The sequence below is a fragment of the Rhea americana genome, unplaced genomic scaffold (genome assembly GCF_003343005.1).
Source record: "Rhea americana isolate MKP2758 unplaced genomic scaffold, rheAme1 scaffold_12, whole genome shotgun sequence".
In the NCBI taxonomy this organism is placed as follows: domain Eukaryota; kingdom Metazoa; phylum Chordata; class Aves; order Rheiformes; family Rheidae; genus Rhea; species Rhea americana.
Window position 1 is genome coordinate 9169998 of NW_028185261.1, and position 22114 is coordinate 9192111.

General features: G+C 37.1%; 1 protein-coding gene across 1 annotated transcript in view; it reads left to right on the forward strand.

The window, feature by feature from the left end:
* STK39 (serine/threonine kinase 39) overlaps window positions 1-21636 on the forward strand; it is a 114531-nt gene extending 92895 nt beyond the window's left edge. The window contains exons 17-18 of the mRNA XM_085323737.1: window positions 15695-15759; window positions 20157-21636. Coding sequence (XP_085179863.1) covers window positions 15695-15759; window positions 20157-20231 — 140 coding nt within the window. The 3' untranslated portion in view covers window positions 20232-21636. The remainder of the gene's footprint in view (window positions 1-15694; window positions 15760-20156) is intronic.
* Window positions 21637-22114: the final 478 nt, after the last annotated feature.

The window sequence follows — 22114 nt, forward strand, 5'->3', positions numbered from 1 at the left end:
ACTGTCCACTCGTCTAACCCACACTTCCTGAGCTTCTTGAGGAGGCTGTTATGGGAGACAGTGTCAAAAGCCTTGCTGAAGTCAAGGTACACCATGTCCACTGCTCTCCCCTCATCTACCCAGCCAGTCATTCCATCAGAGAAGGCGATCAGATTGGTTAAGCAGGATTTCCCCTTGGTGAAGCCATACTGGCTACTCCTGATCACCTTCTTTTCCTGCGTATGTCTGGAGATGACATCCAGAATGAGCTGATCCATCACCTTTCCAGGGATAGAGGTGAGGCTGACTGGCCTGTAGTTGCCTGGGTCCTCCTCTTTGGCCTTCTTGAAGCCTGGAGTGACATTGGCTTTCTTCCAGTCCTCAGGCACTGGAAGTGCCAGAGTCTCCAGTTCTCCAGGACCTTTCAAAGGTGATGGAGAGTGGCCTGGCAACAACATGCGCTAGCTCCCTCAGTACCCGTGGGTGCATCCCATCCGGGCCCATGGATTTGTGGATGTCTAAGCGATGKGACTCTGGTTTTTGAAGAAACACAAATATTTAAATAAGTAATGAGGGTTTCCCTAGCAGGTTTGGTTAGAGATACTGTCTAGATAATGAATAATGGAAGTTTATTTYTTTATCTAATTCCTGTTTTGAACTGTATCAAATACTTTGATTTTTAGTACTACAGTGATGGGCCTTCCTGTTCTTTCGTGTTTACCTTTTTATCATGGTCTTATGAAAAAATAAGAAAAGTCAAGCTGAATGCTTTATCTATATACAAAAATGTACGATTTCATTACTTACAGTCATTTTTCTGTGGTGTTTTAAGCCCTTAAGTTCCACAGGTACAAAKTCTTGCATTACTTTGTATTATAATTTTATTTATGTGTTTGTTCACCTGTGAAGTTGTTTAAGTTTTCAAGTGTTTTGGGACATTATGTTATCTTTCTAGAATATGACATTAGATTTCATATTTACTGAAAGGCATGTTTTGCTAACAGACATTTTGCTTTTAATTAAAAAACCCAAAGTTGGACTTGCGTTAGAATGTATTTGTGATTTCTGTTCTGAAAATGGTCTAAATTGTCTATAGGCACTAAATAAAACATTTTGCAAGCAAGCAGATTGCAGCAAATTTCAGTTTGTGATTGCATAGCCTTAATTATTAGGAAGAGATATATTGTAGGATGTTTAACTGTTGCTAAGAACAACAAAAGATCCATTGAGTCATGAATGCTTCATTTCATTGTAATCTGGCATGAATGTTGACCTATCTATTCAACAAGATTTTAATCTTACTATTCTAATAATAATAAAAAAAAAATAAAACAGAGTGTAGTGCAAATGAATAGTATCTTAGGAAATGGGGAGCAGAGGTAGGTGATGGAAGGAGTTACGGTTGTTTGAGCATTCTGACAGTTAAAAGAACTGGACCAASTTTTGACCTCCTGCCTTCAGTATAGCAATAGTTTCCTGAGAAACATTTCAGTCAATTAGTCTAAAGCAGTAAGTCATTTAGTAAAGCAGATGGTGCTGAAGATGTAAATATGCTTACAAAACACATTTTCTGTGTAAAATGATTATGCCACCTTGTTCACTGCAAGTTAAAAGGTTTAAAATMTTCCTATGTAAGAAGGAGGGAATAGTAGTGAGATTAGGGTGGTTAACCTTCCAGCCAGAAGAACTGATTCCATTAGGTACCAGATTGAAAGCAGTGATAAATTACATTTCACTTTTCAGCTGAAGCATGCAGAAATACAGCCTCTATAAACATGAAGGAAAACAAAATTCTGTGATAGTCTCATAAAAGTTGTTCCTGTGGCTTTTTCTAATGAATGCTGGGAGATGTAGAGGCTGAGAGAAAAAAAAAGGTGAGAACATGGGCTCATGTTGGAATCAACAATTTGTTTGCATAACAGCTGATTTTCTGAAAGGATATTTGAACAGTCAGCAAAGACTGCTGTGGAAAGTATGGCCAGAGCATACGTGAGTTGAACCTGTTAGTGGAGACCAGCTGACATGTAAGTTTTACAGAATTTGCTGCTAACCATCAAYATGCTTTAGCTTTTGAGTCCTGCTGGATTTGCTTCACTTAACACAGGCTTCCCAGGAAGATTTCTTTTATGATAAGCAATAAGTTCAGCTACCTGCTCTGCAGAGAAGCAAAAATCCCATCTTACATGTTCAGTTCTGGCTATGATTGACTGGTTTCTGTTCTTATTGACAGTAGCATTGCTTCGCAAGAGGTCCCTAGATGAAGGAACTCAGTAGAGAGAATTCAGTTTTTAAGTAGACTAGATTTTGAGTTTTAAGAGGGGAATGAGTCCTGGAGTCGGTATGCAGGCATTTGTATCTAGCTGACAAATATACTTTTATGCAGATCTGAAGCAGCTGTATTAAACTGTGTGAAAGATCTGGAATATTTTCAAGATATATTTTGAGCTGAAGTGTGTGTATGTATGTGTGTGTGTATGTGTGTRTATATATATATRTATGTATRTRTATATATWTATATATGCAGTATATATTTAGTATGCTAGTAAGTTTTCACCTGATAATGGCTTATGGTTTTTGTGATATCATAAAGGAAAGGCAAATTGTATCACCAGTCAGTTCTTCGTGGTGACTTTATGTTAATACTGAGTTTTAACATAGGAAAAAAATCATAGTTGCATTCCTACTTCACTAGTACATACAGTGTATGTATAATTATGTTATAGTTAATCTTCTACAGACCAGCCTTAAATTTCGGAGCCTAAAGGTCTTTTTACAGTTATTTGGAAGAAAAAAAGAAAGTATGCTCCCGTGTTCCTTCTTTCCCCTTTCCCAAGTACTGCTTRAATTAAAACCTTGGTATTTTTGTGATCAGGAAATGTAGAGTTGTTCTTCACTCTGTTAATACAATTTTTTTTTAGATGCTATGAGTACCTTGAGCATCCTGGAAAATATGCCCTGACTTTTAAATACATCAGACATTAACTACTGGTAATTTGATACCTGTATTTCCTATTGGAACCAGACCTAAGTATCYACCTAGTAACCAGGGAAACAGTTGTTACTCGGTCAAAGCAAAAGCTTCCTGCTGAAAGGTCTAATGTGTTTAGATGAATCAGCTGAAAACCTAGTAGATAATATTTTGAAAGGAGATCATATTTTGAAAGTACCAATTTTTTTCATCAGCATCTTGTATGTTTTCTTAAAAGTATGAATATAGTACATGCAGTCTTCATACTCGTTTGATTGAGTTGGTTTTTTTTATTATTTGGTGGCCTTTTTTATTTGGCGCAGTTATTCTGGTAAATAGACAGGACTTACAGACTGACATCTAGAATAAAAAAACATGGCTGTGGATAGATCATTTGGCCATCAATGCAGAGAACATCTGTCAGACCAAATGCAGAAAGACCTTATTTCAAACAATAAATAACATGTGTGACTCCTGTTAATCACAATAGCCAAACATTGGAAATGGAAACATTTGACTCAGTCTTGTAGGATCCTGTCTGCTGATGCTGAAGTAACTCTTTTGCTATGACTGTATAACGTGAAAAAATCTTTACTACCCCTGCTGCTTGCTAACTTGGTGCTGCATTTTCAGCTGCTTGATTATACACTCCTCACACACTGTTTATGTCAGCAGGACCTCAGTAGCTGAGGACAGGCCTGGTCTGTACTGGAAGATTCAGCTGCTGCTTGTCCACTAAGTTGTGGCTACTCTCTAACCCTGTGGCCACTCAATTGGTTGACATCATGAACATGTACTGTCATTTATTCAGTAACTCTCTGCAGTTTGGCAGCGTCTGTCCAGTAGTATGAAAGCCAAAATCAAAAACAGTATTCAAGACTGCTTCATGGTCTTGGGAAGTATTTTCTGGTTTCTCTTTTCCTGCTGGGTTGTAGGAGACTTCCTAGGAAACCTCTGGACTGCTCAAAGAGAAGATGAGGAACATGTATCCTAGTGGGAGCAAATGTCAGCTACTCAGGAGCCCAGAGTCCTGTTGTACCATTTTCTCCCCTGATTTAATCCTTCTGAGTTAGCAGTCAAAGTCCTCTTATAAGCTCCTGTCTGTGGTGTGGCAAGTTTCACACTTATGTCTAATAAAGTAATTTGATTCTTTTCTTGTCCAGGTAGGCTTGGGGGCATATTCTGCCAATGTCCCATTTTATTTTTAGTTTGAAGGAAAGTGGCTCATTTGATCTCTGCTTTCTCCTTTGGCAGGGAAACTCGGTGTAGTACTTTAGGCATCCTGGTCACTCACAAATCTGCAGGTCTTCAAAGGATGTCAGAAGTTAGAATTTTCTTTCAGAATCTTGTGTGGATTCATTTGTGGCTGATCTTGGTGATTACACTTCAATGCTTCAATCAGAATAATGAAAAGATGAAAAACAGAAGCCCAGTTTGATAGTGTACTCTTTCTCTGTAACAGCATCTTAACTCATAATGACACTGATAATCTAAATCATAGAAAATTCTGCAGTTCCTCAGTGAATATCCTTTTGCTTCCTGTGTTTTTGCTGTGCCTTTGCTGTTTTGTTAGATTGATCTTCTTCTCAGCTGAATGAAGAGCTTTTCGTTCAACTAATTCCCATTTATCACCTTACTGTAATTAGAAAATGTGATTGTCCTGCATGACGAGAAAATAAATTGCATTAATTTATGGCCTAATGAAGAGCAGTAATGTTGCTTAGGGTACATAACCTGGATAGCACTACTGTTTGAAAGCCTAAAGCAGCATGGGTTTGTCATTTAATATCAGTAATGCTTTGAGATACGCTGATTTTAGTAATTTTGGGGTGAGTTTGCTAGAAGTTTTGGCTTTTTTTCTTGTGGCTATTGTTCAAATTGAACAAAGTAACAGAATTTTTAGTTAATAATGTTATCTATCACATTTTTATAACATTTGAAAGCTAGATGTTCCCATCAACTTTCTAATAACCAAATGTCTAAATGATTAAATGTTCTGTGTTTAGGTTTTAATGTATTACCCAGAGAGGAAACTTGTAACTAAAACCTTACTGTATTTTAAGGCATTTTGTAGTAACTCTTGTGCCTTCAATGTGAGCATATAACTCTGTATCTCTAGCAAAAGATGCACATGAATTACAGGTAGAAGAATATCTATAAAATCCCGAAGGGCTAACTAGAGACTTAAATATTTCAACATACCTGGCTCATTTAGAGCTAACACACCGAAGGGTGACTCATACTGACTAGGCTATAGGGAGTTCTGGATGTTTTAGATGCACCCTTAGGTAATCATGCTTTGCATCTAATGCTCCTTTGAAGAGGGAAAAAAAATCTGCCGACGTTAGCTTTATGTGTAGTACATAAAATGTGCACTTGAGAAAGTGTAATGTGTGGAACAAGCATATTTCATGCGAGTTTCCATCTTGGTGAATTTTCAGCGTGGTGGAAGTAGAGGAACAAGGTGAAATAAGAATACTGTGTTAAGTTAAAAATCAGTTTTCCTGTAATGGCTGTTGTGACGGAAGTATAAATACATGACATAAGAAATTCTCAAAGTAAACAAGTTAATCTGTATACCGTATATCTGTATTTATGTATTACAGTAAATGTGCTTATCTTATAGCCATTATCAGGTAAATCATAATCTTTAATTATTCTAAGGAAAAAAATGCATTTGACAGTTGCTTTTGAGCAATGTTACTTTATTTCAACATGCAATGGACCATTTTTTTGTTATCTATGTAAATGAGAAATAAATCTATCTGTGTATCTGTGGGATTTGTTTTTTGCCTAATATGGCAGATGATAAACTTGGGCCTGAGGTGTATTCCCTCCTCTCATTGGTCTAAGTTATGGGTTTGAGGTCTGTCTTTGTATTACAAAAAATGGAAGCTATACATTTGATTCAGACAGCAAAGTAAGTAATATTTCTCTTTCAGTAGTAACCTAGTTACTCTTAATTGTTCCCTTGGCATTCACTTCTCACCAGTGGTTAGTTACTTAAAATGAGGGCTTATCCATGTACTTGAAACTAGCCACAGTCTGTTTGGAACCTAACCCCTGCACGGCAGGGAGTCTTTTCTGAATGTCTTTTTCCTGTTTCARATATGAGGTATTTAAGAAGATGAAATATCAGTCAGACTATTTAATAGTTTTGTCAGAACAATATATATAATTCATAGCAGAATTCAGGATGTGAGAAGTTGTGAACATCTGATGAAGAGATGAGATTACCCAAGTGATCATATGCACAGCAGAATGTGTCCTGGCTATATTTCTGCTTAACCTACATTTCAACTCTAATCCAGCCTGGTGAAGGTATTTGTGGAGCTGTCATCAATATYTTGATGATTATCAAATTGAAGGGATTTGGTGTCAAAACCTGTGTCTGAAAGCTCGCACTTGCTTTCTCCATTCAGTCACTGGCATACATTTTTTTTCAGCCTATRCTCTGACTCATTCTTTCATATAGATAACTTATGTGCACAATTTAATATCTCAGGCATGTTAAATATTCCTTTTAGTTGTGTTGGMCAGCAGGTCTAAATTTTTATTTTAAATGTTAATTTGAGATGACGCTTTCAGGTTTAGAGTGCTCAATATCATCAAAATGCTTTTCTCAAAGTAAAGGGGAAATTCTGAAGTCTGTATGTACTCTTCCCTCACCTCCTTGAATGCTTCCTTGTTTAAACYCCCAGAAGGTATCTTCTACCCCATCAAATACATACAGAATCAATGTCTGAAATACATAAGCACTTCAGTAGCCAAACATGTTCAACTTAACACTTTATTTTAAATGTGTAGTGGTTTGCCTCAGTGTGTTTTTCACACACACTGGGGAGGGAGYGATGGGAGGGATCCGTCTAGAACTTTTACCTTCTATTTTTTCATAAGTTTCTGGGAAAAGGTACTGTTTGCCAGTTACATTAATATTTTAATTTAATCAGTAAAAACTGTTGTCRCAATTAATGTCTGTATTTTTTGCTCAACAGAAGGAATAATGTAATACAGCACCTTGGGATCAGCTATGCATACTAAATAGTTGAAGATTTGGGGGTTTGGTGCTAACAGTGTCCTATTGCAATTGCATTAGTTACTACAGTAGTGCAGGAGCACTACTGCTTCACAAAATACCCTTTCCATTGAGTGAAAATTTTCCCATAAGCTACCTAAAGAAAAATTAAATCTTGCCTATTTCTTTAATTCAGTCTTCAGTTTTCCAGTTTTTGTCTGTGACCCCTGGGGTATATATTAATACYCTATATTAATAGATATTGTTGCAAAGAACTTTGAGGTCCACTATTATTCCAAATTTTCTAGATTTTTGTGGTTTGAGCAAAGATAAATATTTTAGGGCCTTCTTTTTGTCAGAGCTGAGTAAACAATCCAAACCCTGCTGTGCAAGTTTCTTTTTACTACATAACACTGGCACAAATTACTAATTTGTACCTTGACATTTATTAGCATTTATTGACAGGACCTTCGAGTCCACAGTGGTGAGTATGTTCAGATGTACACCGTGTCAGCTTTTGGTCCTTGGCTTCTCAATACCAAGCAGCTAATACTTTCTAGAAAATATAGGAGTTACAAAGTTGTGGGTTTTGTTTTTTGTTTTTTTAAAAAAAACTTTATGTTCTTTTCATCCTAAGCAGCAAATAAGCACTACTATCTGAGATGGTTGAAGGCAAAAGTCATCATCTTATATTGCTTAGCCATGGGCTCAGCTGTCCATGTAAGAAAGTACAGTGATGACTTCTGCTTTTTAGAACTAATACTTTGTGTTTAGCTGAAACTGAGGATGTTTCCTCTGTGCAGTGTGCTGTGATGTGGGTTAGCCTGAGATAACCCAGGAATGAAAGCGATATACCTCTGTCAGTGCTCTATTCTCTCCAAGAGTGTCTTACCCCTTACTTGGAGTGGTATACAGTTGTCAAGAGTTGAAAGAGAATATCAGTGGTGGTGAGTTTCCTTTGTTGGGGCCCTTGACTTACTTTACACTGGGTGATGAAGAAAGATGGGTTATAAACTTTTCGGGATGTTTTTCTTTCTTTTTTTGGGGGGGGAGGAACTGCCTAGCCAGTTGTGGTTAGGAGTTTGGTATAAAATATGATGCATTTTTGCTGATTTGCATATAAAACCAATGCTCAGTGCTGTAACTGTGCTCTTCACCACATTTGTTTTTATAGAGTCTTGGGAAAAGTTTTGTAAAACCATGTGAATAAATCTTAAAAGTACTCCAGCAAGACAAGGAAAAGTTCTGTTCTCTTGCTTTTATTCACAGAGGTCAGTCAGGGATATATGGCCTGAATAGTACAGCATCTGGGTAGTTGCTAAGGCTTTAGTCTCTCTCTCTCTTTTTTTTTTTTTTTTTTTTTTTTGCTCCTCTCCCTTTATTTGGGCTAGAAAACCTTAACCAATGTATACTCTGTGCATATAGTGTGAAATCTTGCTTATGTCCTTTCTTTACTGCTGTTGTACATTGGGCCATTCTTATGGAGGGTGGGGATGGTGTTATTTCGTGCAGTTCTTTGTGCCTCAGACTTCGTAGACCCGTGAAGCAACGTGCATTCCTGGGTTTGTGCCATGTCTGGAATATGGGGCCTCAGAACCCATTTGAACCGCAGGGCATCACTCTCATTAAATAATCACTTTAAGCTGTGTGAATTGCACAGCACTGTGAAATCTTAGTCCCATTTATAAGAATGCTGTAGGTGACCTTTTCAGGCTCCCACTGTTCCTTTTGAGCTGGAACTTCCTGAGGCCTGTGTTGTTCTGCAGATCAGAGTGTTGTTCTCTTTAAGCTGTTTTCTGATTGTAAGGCTGCARATCAGGCTGTTGCATATTAAAGTCGCGAATGTTGAAATGGAGATAAATCATTTCCACAGCCTTTATCTACCAATTCAGCAGTGTACTTTGAGAATTCAGACAAATTTGTGAGCCTCCATCTTTCTTTGATAAATTCCTAATGGTGGCATCTTCATAAATAATAAATTTCTAAGCATTTTTAATGTTTCTCCCTTAGCAGGAGGTTCAATAGGTTCCTCAGAAGAGAAGCCAGGCTTGCAGCTGAACTATTTTCTTGTATTCTTTTTTAGAAGAACCGTGTCTAGTTCCTTCCAGTCCTCTAGCAATGCACACTTCTTTCCACAGGTCTCAAAATACTTTAATAATTCCCTTGTTACAGCTCCCAAGCAGCATAAACAAAAGGGATTTTTCTGACTAGCATTCTGGGTGCATTTATAAGACCTTTCTGACCTCCATTTGAAATGCTTTTAAATATTTTATGCAGAAAGTATGGAGTTACTAGATCATATTAGATAAGAAGAAGGTTAGAGATCTGAAGGAATTGCTACCAAAATTTATAAAGTGTGATTGCTATGATTGTTTGCATAATAAAGTATAATCCAATGCTGTCTAGGTTTTAAAACTTAGTTTTGAGCTTGTTATGATCTTGCAAATGCATGAAAATCACTGTGCAGTGTGAAATATAAATGAATATATATATGGCAATGAACTTCTTGCAATATATGAAATCGCATCAAGAGTGTGCCTAACGAATTCAGCCCTTTGGAGGAAAGTTGTGCCGGCAGTTGAATTTTAGGAGTCATAATTCCATTGAAAAGTACTTTCTMTCACTCAGGCATCCTGCTTCCCTGAGACCTATAAATAAGAAAGCATTCATTCTGAAATCAGCATAATCCCAAGGTAGTTAATTATGTAGAAATCCACTTATCAGATGAAAATGGCAAAATAAGTGCTTAGGAGTGTAGGGGAAGAAGTAATATTTGAAACAATCAGTACGAAAGCCAAAAGATCTGTGCTGCTTTGAGTTTGGCCTGCCTAATGTAAATGCAATTGGATCAAGCAGGAAGCTGTTGAAGGTGGTTATTTCTTACAGACTAGGTTTTGGAGTGCATAAAGTGATCTTACTTCTCACTTACTCAAAATACTTTTGATTCGCTCAGAGTATATCATTTTTCTTTTTTTTTTTTTTTTTTTTTAATGATAGAAGTTTTGTGCTGGAATAGTGTTTTCTCCTTTCCCTATATCTGAATTTTAGGGCTACAAAATAGAATAGCTTTCCAAATGGTTGAATCTAAGCATATTGTCAGAAGTACTCCATCCGTTCTTTTGAAAACAGAAAGGCATAGGAATCATTATTCTTTGGAGAGGGCCACAGAAATATCATTATGAACTTTAGATTCTGCTTGTGTCTGTGTTTACGCCAGATGGCTCTGACTCAGTTGGCTGGGTTGGCATTGTAGTGGAAATAGTTCTGCGGTATTTCATACAGCTTTATTTACTGTCTCATTAATTTTAACTTTTCCAGAAGTTTTCCCTATTCAGAAGCCATTAGGGTTAGATTTCATGCTGCGTTAAGAATTTTAAATAACCAGGCACAGTCTTGTCATGTTAGAGGAGCAAAACATCTGTTTGATAGACTGAGCAAAGTACAGTTACTCAGTTACATTTTTTTGTGATCTTGAAGATGGCCCTTTTTGTTCTCCTACCTCAACTTATATTAACTGCGTATTTAAAAATTGTAACCAATGTGGTCAGCCAAAATTGTCAGAGGGCAAAGATGGATTTATAGTATATTCTAAATAAATAAATAAGCATTCTAGATGACTTGAGCTATGTTCTTTTATTTTTCTTATTACATTTTCAATTAGCAGACTGTGTTGTGTGTATTTATATACTGGTTTTGACTTTTGTCCTTTTACATGTTCTGCAGGTGCGAACAGTTATTTTGACAGAGTGGCACCACCATTTCTCAGTGAGCAAAACCTGCAAAAGAATCAGTATGATCTGTAGTACATAGGTTGATTAGCAGTCCTTCGGAAACCTTTTGAAGAAAGCTAAACAGCACCTCGTTTATTGTTGCAAACAACAAAAAGTCTGTTGTGCTAAACTGCTGCTTATGTTTGAAGAGGGTTTTTCCCACAAGACATGATTTGCAGTACACTAATTTCTTTGAGGTTGTTACTACCAAAGGTTTTTCCTCACCACTGGCTTTCTTTTCCTCCAGTTACCTTCGTGTTCATGCTTTTTCTCCGACTTCCATGGTGGTATGGCCATAATATCTTGTGAACACACTTTGCAAAGTAGAGTAGAGTCTAGGATCTCCAGGTCCTGAGGAAACGATGAATAATCAACAGGATTTTCAAATTGTCAATTACTGCTGCTTGCAGACAAAATGATCTACTGTGAATTTCAAAGGTACAACTTATTCAAGACCTGACTTCAGAATACAAAGAAAACAGCTCTGTACTTACTTTACACATCAGGTTAAGTAGAATTCACAGGCATGTTTTACGACATTCCTCATTTTTCCAAGTAGCTTAAGTATCAGTGGAGAGAATGATCCCTACCTCCTCAGTGCCACTGTTCTCTCTGAAACTCCTGAGGTGAAACTCCTTTCCACTTCATTAAGGGAAGCATTAACTGCATTAAATTGACTTTGTTTTCTGACTTGCAATAGAAAAAAAATGTTGGGAGACTGGGGAAGGGAAAGGTTGTGAGAGAGGGCTGGCTGTTTTCCTCCCTTCTCCTTTTAATTTTTGGCAGTGTGTGGAGATGTGGTTTGGATCACTTACAGTTAGAAACTTTAGCATCATTTTTCCTATGTAAAGAAAGTTAAAAGTTTGTGTATAACTATACTAGGTGGGTTAGAGAGAGTCAGCCTAGTAAATCATTTTCCTCAATGAAAAGGACCTAAATTCAGTAGCTGGGGGAGATGTTCATCAGGAAAGCCTAACAGATGTACCTCTTGCAAGTAATTTTGTTCTCCTTCTTGCCTAATGCCGTCAGTAATTCTGAACCGGATGAACAGTAGTAGCAACTGTGGGTAAGGGTGTCACAAAAGCCCATATATAAGAACATTGTTTACTAGGTTGGAGCAGATTTATAAAATGAACTTCCAGGTGTTGCTCAGGAACCTTTGCCTACTTAATGGTCCAAATTGTGCATGCTTTAGTACTGGTCCTAATTTTTATGTAAGAGTGCTAAGTCAGTTATATCAAATGCAGCAGATGGCTTAATTTAATTACATTCAAAGTAGGTTTGAGAGTTCCACTTTATTTTTGTAATTCTGAGGATATCTTTACTGTAGTTAAGATGAGATCCCAGACCTCCTGGAGAAATAATTGGAAGTCACTGCATGCTGGCTGTCAGGACAGATTTCCAACCGCTTGGATGGTTTCTACTGCTTGAGATGCAAGTTTTATTTTTGAAGGAAAATAACTAAAATAAATACACTGTGGACACTTGCAGTTCTTCGGTTCCTGCTTTTTTTCCTAGCTATTAATATCAGGCCCCAAAAGATTGCAGTTATCACTTGAATCAAACTCTTCAAACTGCTACTTAGCATTGGGCGTGTCTTTCTATACCTGCATACTTACTGTACCTTAAACTATTGGCTCTTGCTAAGGTAAAGAGGGTAATGATGATCTCATTACTTGTAAAACTATATTTTAAATAGTGTCCCTAAATACAGACTTAGGTATCCAACTTTGGACAGCTGGCTGTAATTTTTGGCCTTGCAGTCAAAATGAAGATAAGCAAAACAAAAGCAAGAAGTTAGGAAAAGGAGGAAGATACCAACAGGACTATATGTTTTTGCTGGGTAGCTGCATGCACACTTCTTTCTTAGTTGATGTTAATTACTTACATTTTTGAATACTATGTTAAGAAATGTGCCTTTTTGAGGATTTGCATTCATCATGGCATGATAGAACAAGATTAATGAGCTATTCTGGCCAGCTCATTTTTATTGTCATTCTATAAAGGGCAGAAAGTTCAACCCTGACAGAGTACTGAAAGTCACTGGTGTGAAATGCTAGTTTTAAGTGAACAATGCTGAATGCACATAATTGGAATAAAAAATGTATCTCCTTAGGAAATTCTAGGCGATTCTTTTTGGAGGGGTGCCTATTTTAATGTAAAATTGTATTCTAATATTATGGAATCTTAGCAGGACTGTTTTTTTTTTATTTTCAAGTGTAGTGTCTCAAAACACATGGCATTATTCCCTTAAATCCTAATCCTCTATTTGATTAAATATATCCCACTCTAGTTGTAGCCCAGCAGAGAAGCAAAAATAAAGCATGTTTCTTATGGTTGCTTCAGATATTTCTTCAGTATTGCTTTCTCTAGTAAATTTATATGTAAAAGTTTTTGGCTTGGTGTTCATATTAAAAGACAGATGAACAAATAAACTATGCCCCCTATAGCCTTTTAATGAGCACCATTCGTTGAAAAAGCAATTTTCTTTAAGAATTGTATCTGTTTAAAAAGTCATTCCGTTCTCTTACAATGTTACATGAGAAAGTAAATAGAATTAACTATTTATATCAACTTCTAGCTTGTCTTTTGCTATTTTTGCTTTGGAAACTTGAATTTCTTTGGTTCTTGGTGAAGAATCAGTAAGAAATTGTTAGGGTTTTTAAGATTTTGGTGCTACTAATGAAGAGCTCAGTGCTGCCATCCATAATGTGACAGTTCACTACAGCCCTTGCTGATGACAGGTGGCAAGCAGAAGCACAGTAGCTTTGTCCTAGGAGCGGGTGGAAGTTCTTACATTCAGGTGAACCTGCCAGGCAGAGTGCTGACTTGCCGTAGCTGTGCTACAGCTGGCCTTAAATGAAAGATTGCACCTCTTGGAGGAGAGTGTACATTTGAAGCTCATCTTTTTATAGTATTTGAAAATAGCTGAAGTTAAAAGTATTTGGAATTAGGGTGCAGCTATTTGTCTAGTTTAGTAGCACTGTGCCTGTATTTCAGTGATGCCAACTAACACTAGCTGGAAAGTTTGTTCTTTCATTTTTTTAAAGAAATGCTTTATGGGGGTTTGAATAAACCAGAAAGGTTCTTGAGCATGTGATCTTAGACATACAAATTTGAAGCAATTCTGTCTTGGCCTCAGGAGATAAGAGGCTGAACCTTCCTTTTCTGTGTATGTATATGGTATTATTGTAATGAAAAGTATTACCTGTATTTGCATGTATTTTTCCAGGAAGGAGATACTGCAACAAATTTGGTTTGTTGATTGTGGAAATGATCTGTGTGATTAAAATACCAACTGTTTGTAATAACTAGAATAAAAGAGATTACTCATAATGATGTTTTAAAAAGGGAAAGGCTTTTTAGTGCAATGCCTGTAGTTGAATTCATTAAACTGGGAAGACTAATTTCTTGCTTTGCAAAAAATTTTCTCTACAGAATTTATCTCATTTTGGTTTTAGTTTCAAGTACCCTTTCATCCCCTATCAAGTTTGTGCCATTTCAGTGGTGTAGAGAAAATGAGATCCCCAAAATTTTGGTTTGCATTTAAAAGTGGTAGAGGTGAGGTTGGCCAAACTGCCGAGCCAAACAACTGTTCTTCCCCATGTGAGACCAGATTCCATTGCACCATTCACAGTGAGTTATATAGGGCCAGACACACTATTCTAGAGTGAAAATTATATTATAGAGATGTTAGAACCAAAGGAGGAAATAAGTTTAGTGTCTGCTTTGATTATGCTTCTAATAGGACATTCAACATGCAAATCGGCTTGCTGCTGTGTATCTTCCACCTTAAGAAGCCTGTGGAAAGTGTTTATGGAGAACATCTGGCTTCTTGTTTCTCTGTTGTATGGTACTTACCTACTCAGTATACTAAGATCTGTGCTACTTAGTACCTGTTTGTTTCTTTTAACAACTCTTGCCTCAACAGCTCTGCAAGGTGTGGAGTCTGTCTCATGCTGTTGATGACATCTTGTGCTCGTAAGTCAGCTTTGAACAGAGGCTCTTAATGATTCAATCTGAATTAGTCAGATCTGGATCTTGTACTGTGCAAAGCTGTGGAGCAGGTACAGAATACCAGTGAAACCTGAAAGCAGCCAAATCTGTTGGTTAAGATTAATGGTAGCAACATTGTAAAAAATAGACTAATTAAAAATATGAGTTAGGTGCTTTCATAGAAAAGGGGCTTATTATTTTCTTCCCTGCTCTGTTTTTAAGGAGTAAATAATTCCCTTGCTGTCACTTCTGTTGATAGTATACACTTCTCTGGACATTGTGGCTCTGCAGATTTAGTTGAACTGTTTATTGCAGTTATATCACAAATCCAGTCACACTCACTGAGAGTAGTTTGAAGAACTGATTTCTCTGCTGGTTCAGTGAGCTGTAGTGATCACTGAGTCTCTGTGTTGGTTCTCTTGCCAGCCCAAAAAAGGGGCAGAAGCACAAACATGCAGCCAGAAAAGACGAAAGATAAAGAGGGGGGGCAGTGAGCTCAGCCCTCTCTCAGAAATTCATACTGACGGTGGCCCTGATTATAGCAAAATTGCAACATAAAGCACAATGGCCAAGGTTCTGTTTTTCCTTTGTTATGTGTTTCTGCCCCTAGCTTGCGCTTGTGTTTGTGTGATTATTACAGAATGAGCCAGTTTAGGGAACAGACTAGGCTGAAAACTTAGCAGTTTTATTTTTTCTGTCATTTGGTTTTCAGGCAGACCTTCCTGAACCAGTTCACATATTCATAAAGTATCAATGCTAGCAAAAGGGAGGAGGCAGGATGATGGCAGCCCCTGTGCCCTCTGAGTTTCAGACTACAGCTAGAGAGCAATTAAATGATTTAAGTGATATTTTACAGATCTGTATGTGTATGAAATTAATTAGATAATCCAACCTGAATCTGAGACTTGAAGCCATGTTAGATGCAATTTTCTGTGAATCATATATTTTTTGTACTTTGTTTTACAGTTGCTGCTAACTTGCAGAAGATAGTAGATGATCCTAAGGCTTTGAAAACATTGACTTTTAAGTTGGTAAGTAAAAGCTCCTAAGTAATGAGTAATACAATAAATACAGCTTCAGAAACAGAAATATTCTCTTACTATAGTTAGGCACTGAAAAACAGCCTGTTGAATCTTTTAAAAATAATTTAGTTGTGGTATGCAAACTGTCTGGCAGAAATTGGGAAACTGTTCCTTTCCTTCTCCACATCAGCTGAGAAACATCTCAAGAAACCACTCTTGAAGATTTGAGCTTGTAATGCTTGAACAAAGCTTTCTCTCTGTAACAGTATCTCTTCTGATTCCCCAAGGCTAAAAGCACCTGTATGATCATGCTGTTTCCTATTCTCTCCCTGCTTCTCTAATACATTTTTAAATCTGTTGTATGATATCATCCTGCAGTCAAAGTTGTTGAAAACAATTAAGTACATGTGAAATTTAATGAAATTTCTGGATTTTGGGATGAGGGAAGAGAAGGAGAATTCTTAGAGAAAGTATGCACATGAACTTGCATATGAGTCAGAGAAATGGAACGGGATGTGTGTTAATCATCTATGAGATGTTCTCAGAATTTTTGAACTGTGACTGACACCCAAGTCCATCGGTTGCAAGACAGAAGTCTGTAGAAAAGACAATTAATTTTAGCACACGCAGGACTGATTTTAGTCTCTGGACCAAATACATCACTGGTTTATTCTGAGAGCTGTGCGAGCTGGCCTTTTAGGTTTATATTGCAAAGTAGCAATAGGTTCCATTTTTAAATTACCCAGAAGCTTTCGAAAGGAATTGTCATGGGATAATTTAGTTTGATATGGGCTTCTGGAGGTTGTCTGATTCTGCCTTGCACTCAAAGCAAGGCCAGCTCTGAAGTTGAATCAGGTTTCTCAGGGCCTTTCCTAGCTTAGCTTTGAATATTGAAGGATGGAGATTTTTCTAGGGGACCTGTTCTAGTATTTAACTATCCTCTTTGTGAACAGTTGAGTTTTTTTTTCCTAATATCTTGATGGAATTTACATTGCAAAGATTTAGTTCAGAATCAACATGCTGTATTTGTCTTTCTTTCTAAAGCTAAGTCAAGAAATGTACATACCTAAAGCTATTGAATTATTAGTTATGTAAGTATTAAACTGTTATCAGTTAGCTTTCAACACCCCTAGCTGAGAATGACTCAGCTGTGTATGAGTAGATGTGCTGTAGAGAGGCTTTTTTAGAGGTTAAGTGACCTAGTTGATGATCATGTATTCAGGATTGCTCTTTCTGTGTCATTCTTTAAATGTAGATATGAATGTTTTTGACTGACTGAATCAATTGGATTAATTTTTCCTCTACAGTCCAGTGAAATCGCTAGGGTTTTACACGTTTCTTTTGGGAAGGTAGTGGGATGGAGGGACAAGTACATGTAACTCCACGAACTATTTTGTTTCTGTGGCAGTTACTATCAAAATACAGCTTAAAGGCTGTAGCTGTGGTTTTTGGTTTTTTTGGCTGATCTATATTCCTGCCATCTAAACATCGTACTTAGCTTTATTGTATAGTCAATGACACTTCACCAAGAGATACTCCAGAGGCTGTGTAGAAGTTGCAAAATCAGTATCTCATAGTATCCAGTTAATGTTTGTCTACTTTGTAAGCACGCATTTGAAAATTTGGGTTTGGATTGTTCTTTGATTGGGTTTATTGCTTAAATGTTAGGGTGCAGGCCATGTCACATGATATCTCAGATGCCAGTGAATAAGCAGTATTATAATCCTAGTCTATTCAGTAAAACCCTTCTGCCTTCAGTATTAAATTCTGTGCATTAGACTTGAATGGAGGAAGCACAGTACTATATCCATGTAATTTTATGTGCGCATCAAACCTAGAGTTTGGCTATACAAGTAGAGACCCGGTTATTTAGAAATAGCTGTATTGAGTAACTCCCTGAGTAGTTACTGTTGTTTTTAAATTAATTTTATAATTATCGTAATTAACAGATAATCCTCAGTTTATGCCTTTATCTCTTCCTGAGTTAAGTTCCATTGGCTATTGGAATGTATGCATTGTTTTGAGGATTTGGATGGTCTCCTTGTCTTCCCAAGTTGTTTTGTTAACATTTGCTAAGGTTAATTTTTAAGCTAAGTTTCTTCCTGATACTTTTAACCTAGGTTTCCTGCTAGTTCCCTACTTCCTGGGAAAAGAAAATACATAATCATGAGAAGTATCCTAATTTATCCTTGGATTTATTTAATGTATATTCTATTTCTGTCCACTCTTAAATTATGTAATAGAGTTCCTAAATGAATTGCTGCCTAGGAGAACATGTTATGCTTCTATTTGCCCTCCTGAGTTTTTGTTACCTCCTAGCAAGCTCTCACTGAGTTTGAGAGCACTTGTGTGCAACTTGATTAAAACGCATTTCATTGGTAAATATTTCACGGGGTTCAAAGTAGCTAATGTAGCTAATCTTGTATCCATTCAGAGAATTCAACTGAAAAGCATTCTTTAATCTAGGATTATTCACTATTATTTCTGGGCAGTAAACCTGTTCACTTTCTCACTGCTTGGAGATTGCTTCTGCTTATTTCTGAATGCATGTGTCTTTAAGGTTTGATCTCTATCTTGCACATTTTTTAACAGTGCACCTTTCATCTTATGATGATGTAATACTATAGAATATATTTAGTATTAAACCTCCCTTAGTTGTCTTGGCTAACACAGAATTATGACTTCCCTGCAGTTTCCAGGTATCCATATTTTGGGAAGGAGGTTGTTTTAATACACAAGTAATCTTGGTAGTAGTTGAGGAAACACAGAAATGTTGTGCAGTATATTTTATATTTTAAGATTTTTTCTTAAGTTAAAAAAAAGGCAAAAAAATTAATGAAAGGATACATTCAGTCCCTAAGCAGCAAATTGCAAATACTAAGAGCTTTTCTTGTATGCTGCAGTCTGCATATAGTAAGTAGCTGTAGTTATGCTAAGCACAAAATACAAGGTAGTAGGTTCCAGGGTGCATTAAATATTAGACAATATTTATTAATAAGGATTGATCTTGATAGGGTACTTAGCATGGCTTTGGGGGGGGACTGATAAATAGGTAGAGTACAGAATGATGTTAATAGTAACAGCTTTTTTTTAATCATAGTATTATAAGTGCAAAATTTAAACTCCATTTATTTAATAAATTCTCAATCCAATAACCATTGAAATATCTTAATAGTAACAAATGGTGATGGTCTCACATGTTTAACTTGCTGCTTCAGTGGAGTAAGACCACTCTGCTATGAACACAGGACTCTGTGTGGTAAAAGTAAACTTGAAGCAGAAGTAGCCTCCTGTAATGCTTCTACAAGTAGCAAATAAATTTATTTTTGTTCATGAAAAAACAATAGCAAATGTTACCATGCGCATTTTGTGTGCCTGGTCTGAGAGATCTTCTGATATTGCATATACATGTATGAATTTATCCTCAGAGTTTCAACTGCAACAAGTGCATAAAAGGGTCAAGAGCATATTATAGGGTGAGCCAATTGTTGTAACAGTTTCTTGAGGGATATGCCAAAGAGAGTCTGAAGGTGCCCTTCATAAGTAATTTTCTATTACCCACTATTCATCTAACTTACAACTTTGATTTATGCATGACAGAGGTGAAGAATGCATAAAATGCCTGTACTAAAAAATATAGTTACTTCTGAGCTACGGAAACAAATTTTGTATTTAAAAAACCAACTATTAAAATATTTTGCCTACAGAGGCTGCATTTGTTAAAGCAGATGTAGAGTAACAACAGTTCAGTCCTAAGCAAGGTGGTTTTATATTTTTACTATTATTTATGACAAATGAACCTGTTGTGCCAATTTGTACTGCAACAGACTTAAGAATTTCAGCTATACAATCTGAAGTACTAGATGGTACTGTCAAAAAGAAGGTGTCTTTTTGCAAATATTATTGTTTACTCTTTACAGACTGCTTCAATCTCAAAAATTCAGTGGATTGCTATTCTTAGCAGACTTGAGAGTTGAAATTATGACTCCTTGCAGACATTTGGTGTCTGCAGAATGATAAAAGCCAGAATCTGTGCATATTAGGTTAGTCACTCTTCACAAGTGAAAASAGCATGGTCACATGTAAAAGCAAATACAGCTCAAGTCAGGAGAGTTTGGGTCTTTAAAGGATCTTTGTTCTTTAAGTGACTTTTTAGGATAGGATATTTTATATTCTATTTTATATTTTAAGAGTATTTTATTTCTCAGTGTTCGTTTATCAGTATTTCTTTTCATAGTGTTTTAACATTGATTAGAAGATTTTTCTAAAATGAAAGATGCAATTGGCTGAAGCGGCTTCAGCTAAACTGTTTGCTAACGAGGCAATATGGGGGAAATTTATACCCTGGCTGTTGAATCCTCCTTTTTAACATATGAGATATTTAATGTTTCTGTTTGTATTTGCAGGCCTCTGGCTGTGATGGCTCTGAGATTCCCGATGAAGTGAAGCTGATTGGGTTTGCTCAGTTAAGTGTCAGCTGATGTCTGTCCCTTGACCCCGAGCTGAATTGTGAGATTGTGAAGAGGCCAGCTTGGATGCAAAGGAAAATTAAAGCACCACACACCGAGTTCTGCTTCATTCTCTAGCGATTCACAAAGTCAGAACAAGCAAAGCCCACAGCTACACCGCTGCTGCTAACATTCAAAATGCTACTAAATGTCTCTTAGCAGTTGATTTGGAGTCCCCCTACATGAGAAGCCTGTGGAAATGCACTCGGGTGGCTGTATTTATTGGTTACAAAAGGAATTTTCTATCAAGCTTACTTCTTCTTTCATAAACTTTGAGTGATACTATTTTACCTGTACTTGTGGTTGATAATACTGCCTCTATTATGTTGTATTTAGAAATTAACATAATTATAAAAGTTAATTATTAGCCAAACTTGAATTCTAGTTTTAAAAATGACTGTGAATTTTATTTTTCATATATTTATGCATTACACATCCTAGTTAAAAAAAATGATTTGACTTGATTATGTGCTATTTGCAGTTAATCTCCCATTATTTAAAAAAGTTTCAGGTATGTCTTTGATATATTTGGGGTTTTTTGAAATTAGTTAATTAGATGTTAGTAAGCTCTTGTTGGTTGTGTGTCTAAAAACCAATCCACAAACTGATTGTCAAGGGTGTGGGAGGTGCCTTGCAGACATTAATGTTTTAAGAATGTGCCTGAGGCTGCTTAAATCTAGAGTAATCTCCATTTTCCAGAAGTACCATATATATGGGACTATATATATAGCTATCAGAATAAGGAGGGGATATGCAGTAGCAAAGATGTTAGAGAAGTTTGAAGTAAACTATGCTTTGGGGGGGAGTCTATGAGCTAGAACTACTATAAAATTGTTATCTTTAAGATAGATTGCTTACTGTGCCCACCTCTGATTTGGCTTATCCTGAAGTGGTAGAAATTAATTTCATACTGGTGATAAAACTTGAAGAACAGAACTGAAGCTTTACTTGAAATTCTGCAAAATACCAAGGTGGAGTGAAAATAATAGGGCTTTGTGCAATGATCAAGTAAAACTCTGTTACAAAGAAAACACTTCTGACCCAAGTAGTCTTACGCTTAACCTGTGACATAGGCGTTATGGAGCTAGCAAACTTTAGAAAGATTTCCAAATTTGGAGACATATTCCGTGGACGTTCCAACATAAACTACTACTTAGCTAATCCTAGATAAAGGGCAGCTCTTTAATGTACTAAAAATGGCAAATATATATTATTAAGAGAAGTTATTTATAATGCCTTGTCATAATTGTTGAGGTGTTCTAGAGCCATTTGCATACAACTCAATGTAATTCCATTCCATTCTATTGTTTACATGATGATTATTCCAAGATGACTGCAAAGGTAAAAAAAATAATAATAAAAGTGAATTGCACAAACAGATTTGTATTCCGAATTTGCGTGTTGTGTGTGCGTTCCAGCTGTTGCAGGGCAGAGCGATGTTGTAAACGTGTGCTGCCTTTGTTTAGCTTATTAAAAATGGCACCAGCTAAAAGGGCCTAATGCCTCGGAGTTCGGAGAGGAGAGAAAATACTGTTTGCCAGCTCGCAGGAGAGGATTGTTTTTTACCACTTGCGCGCCAGTGCTGTGTAGAAGCCACTTTTAGGTCTCCCAGCCCTGAGGTGCTTGAGAGCGGCCGGTTGGTGAGCGGGGCAGCGCCGCGAGGGGCGGGGCGGGGCGGGGCGGGGCGGGGCCGTGACTCCGCCGGCCGTAACGGCTCTCCGGAGGCCGTTGGTGCCCTCAGGGTCGTCGCGCGGAGCCGCCGCCCGCCCTGGCTGCCGACGGCCCTCGTCCGGCTGAGGAGCAGGGAGGAGAGCGGTGAGTGTGCCCTTCCTGAGCTCCGGGGGGTCTTCGCGAGG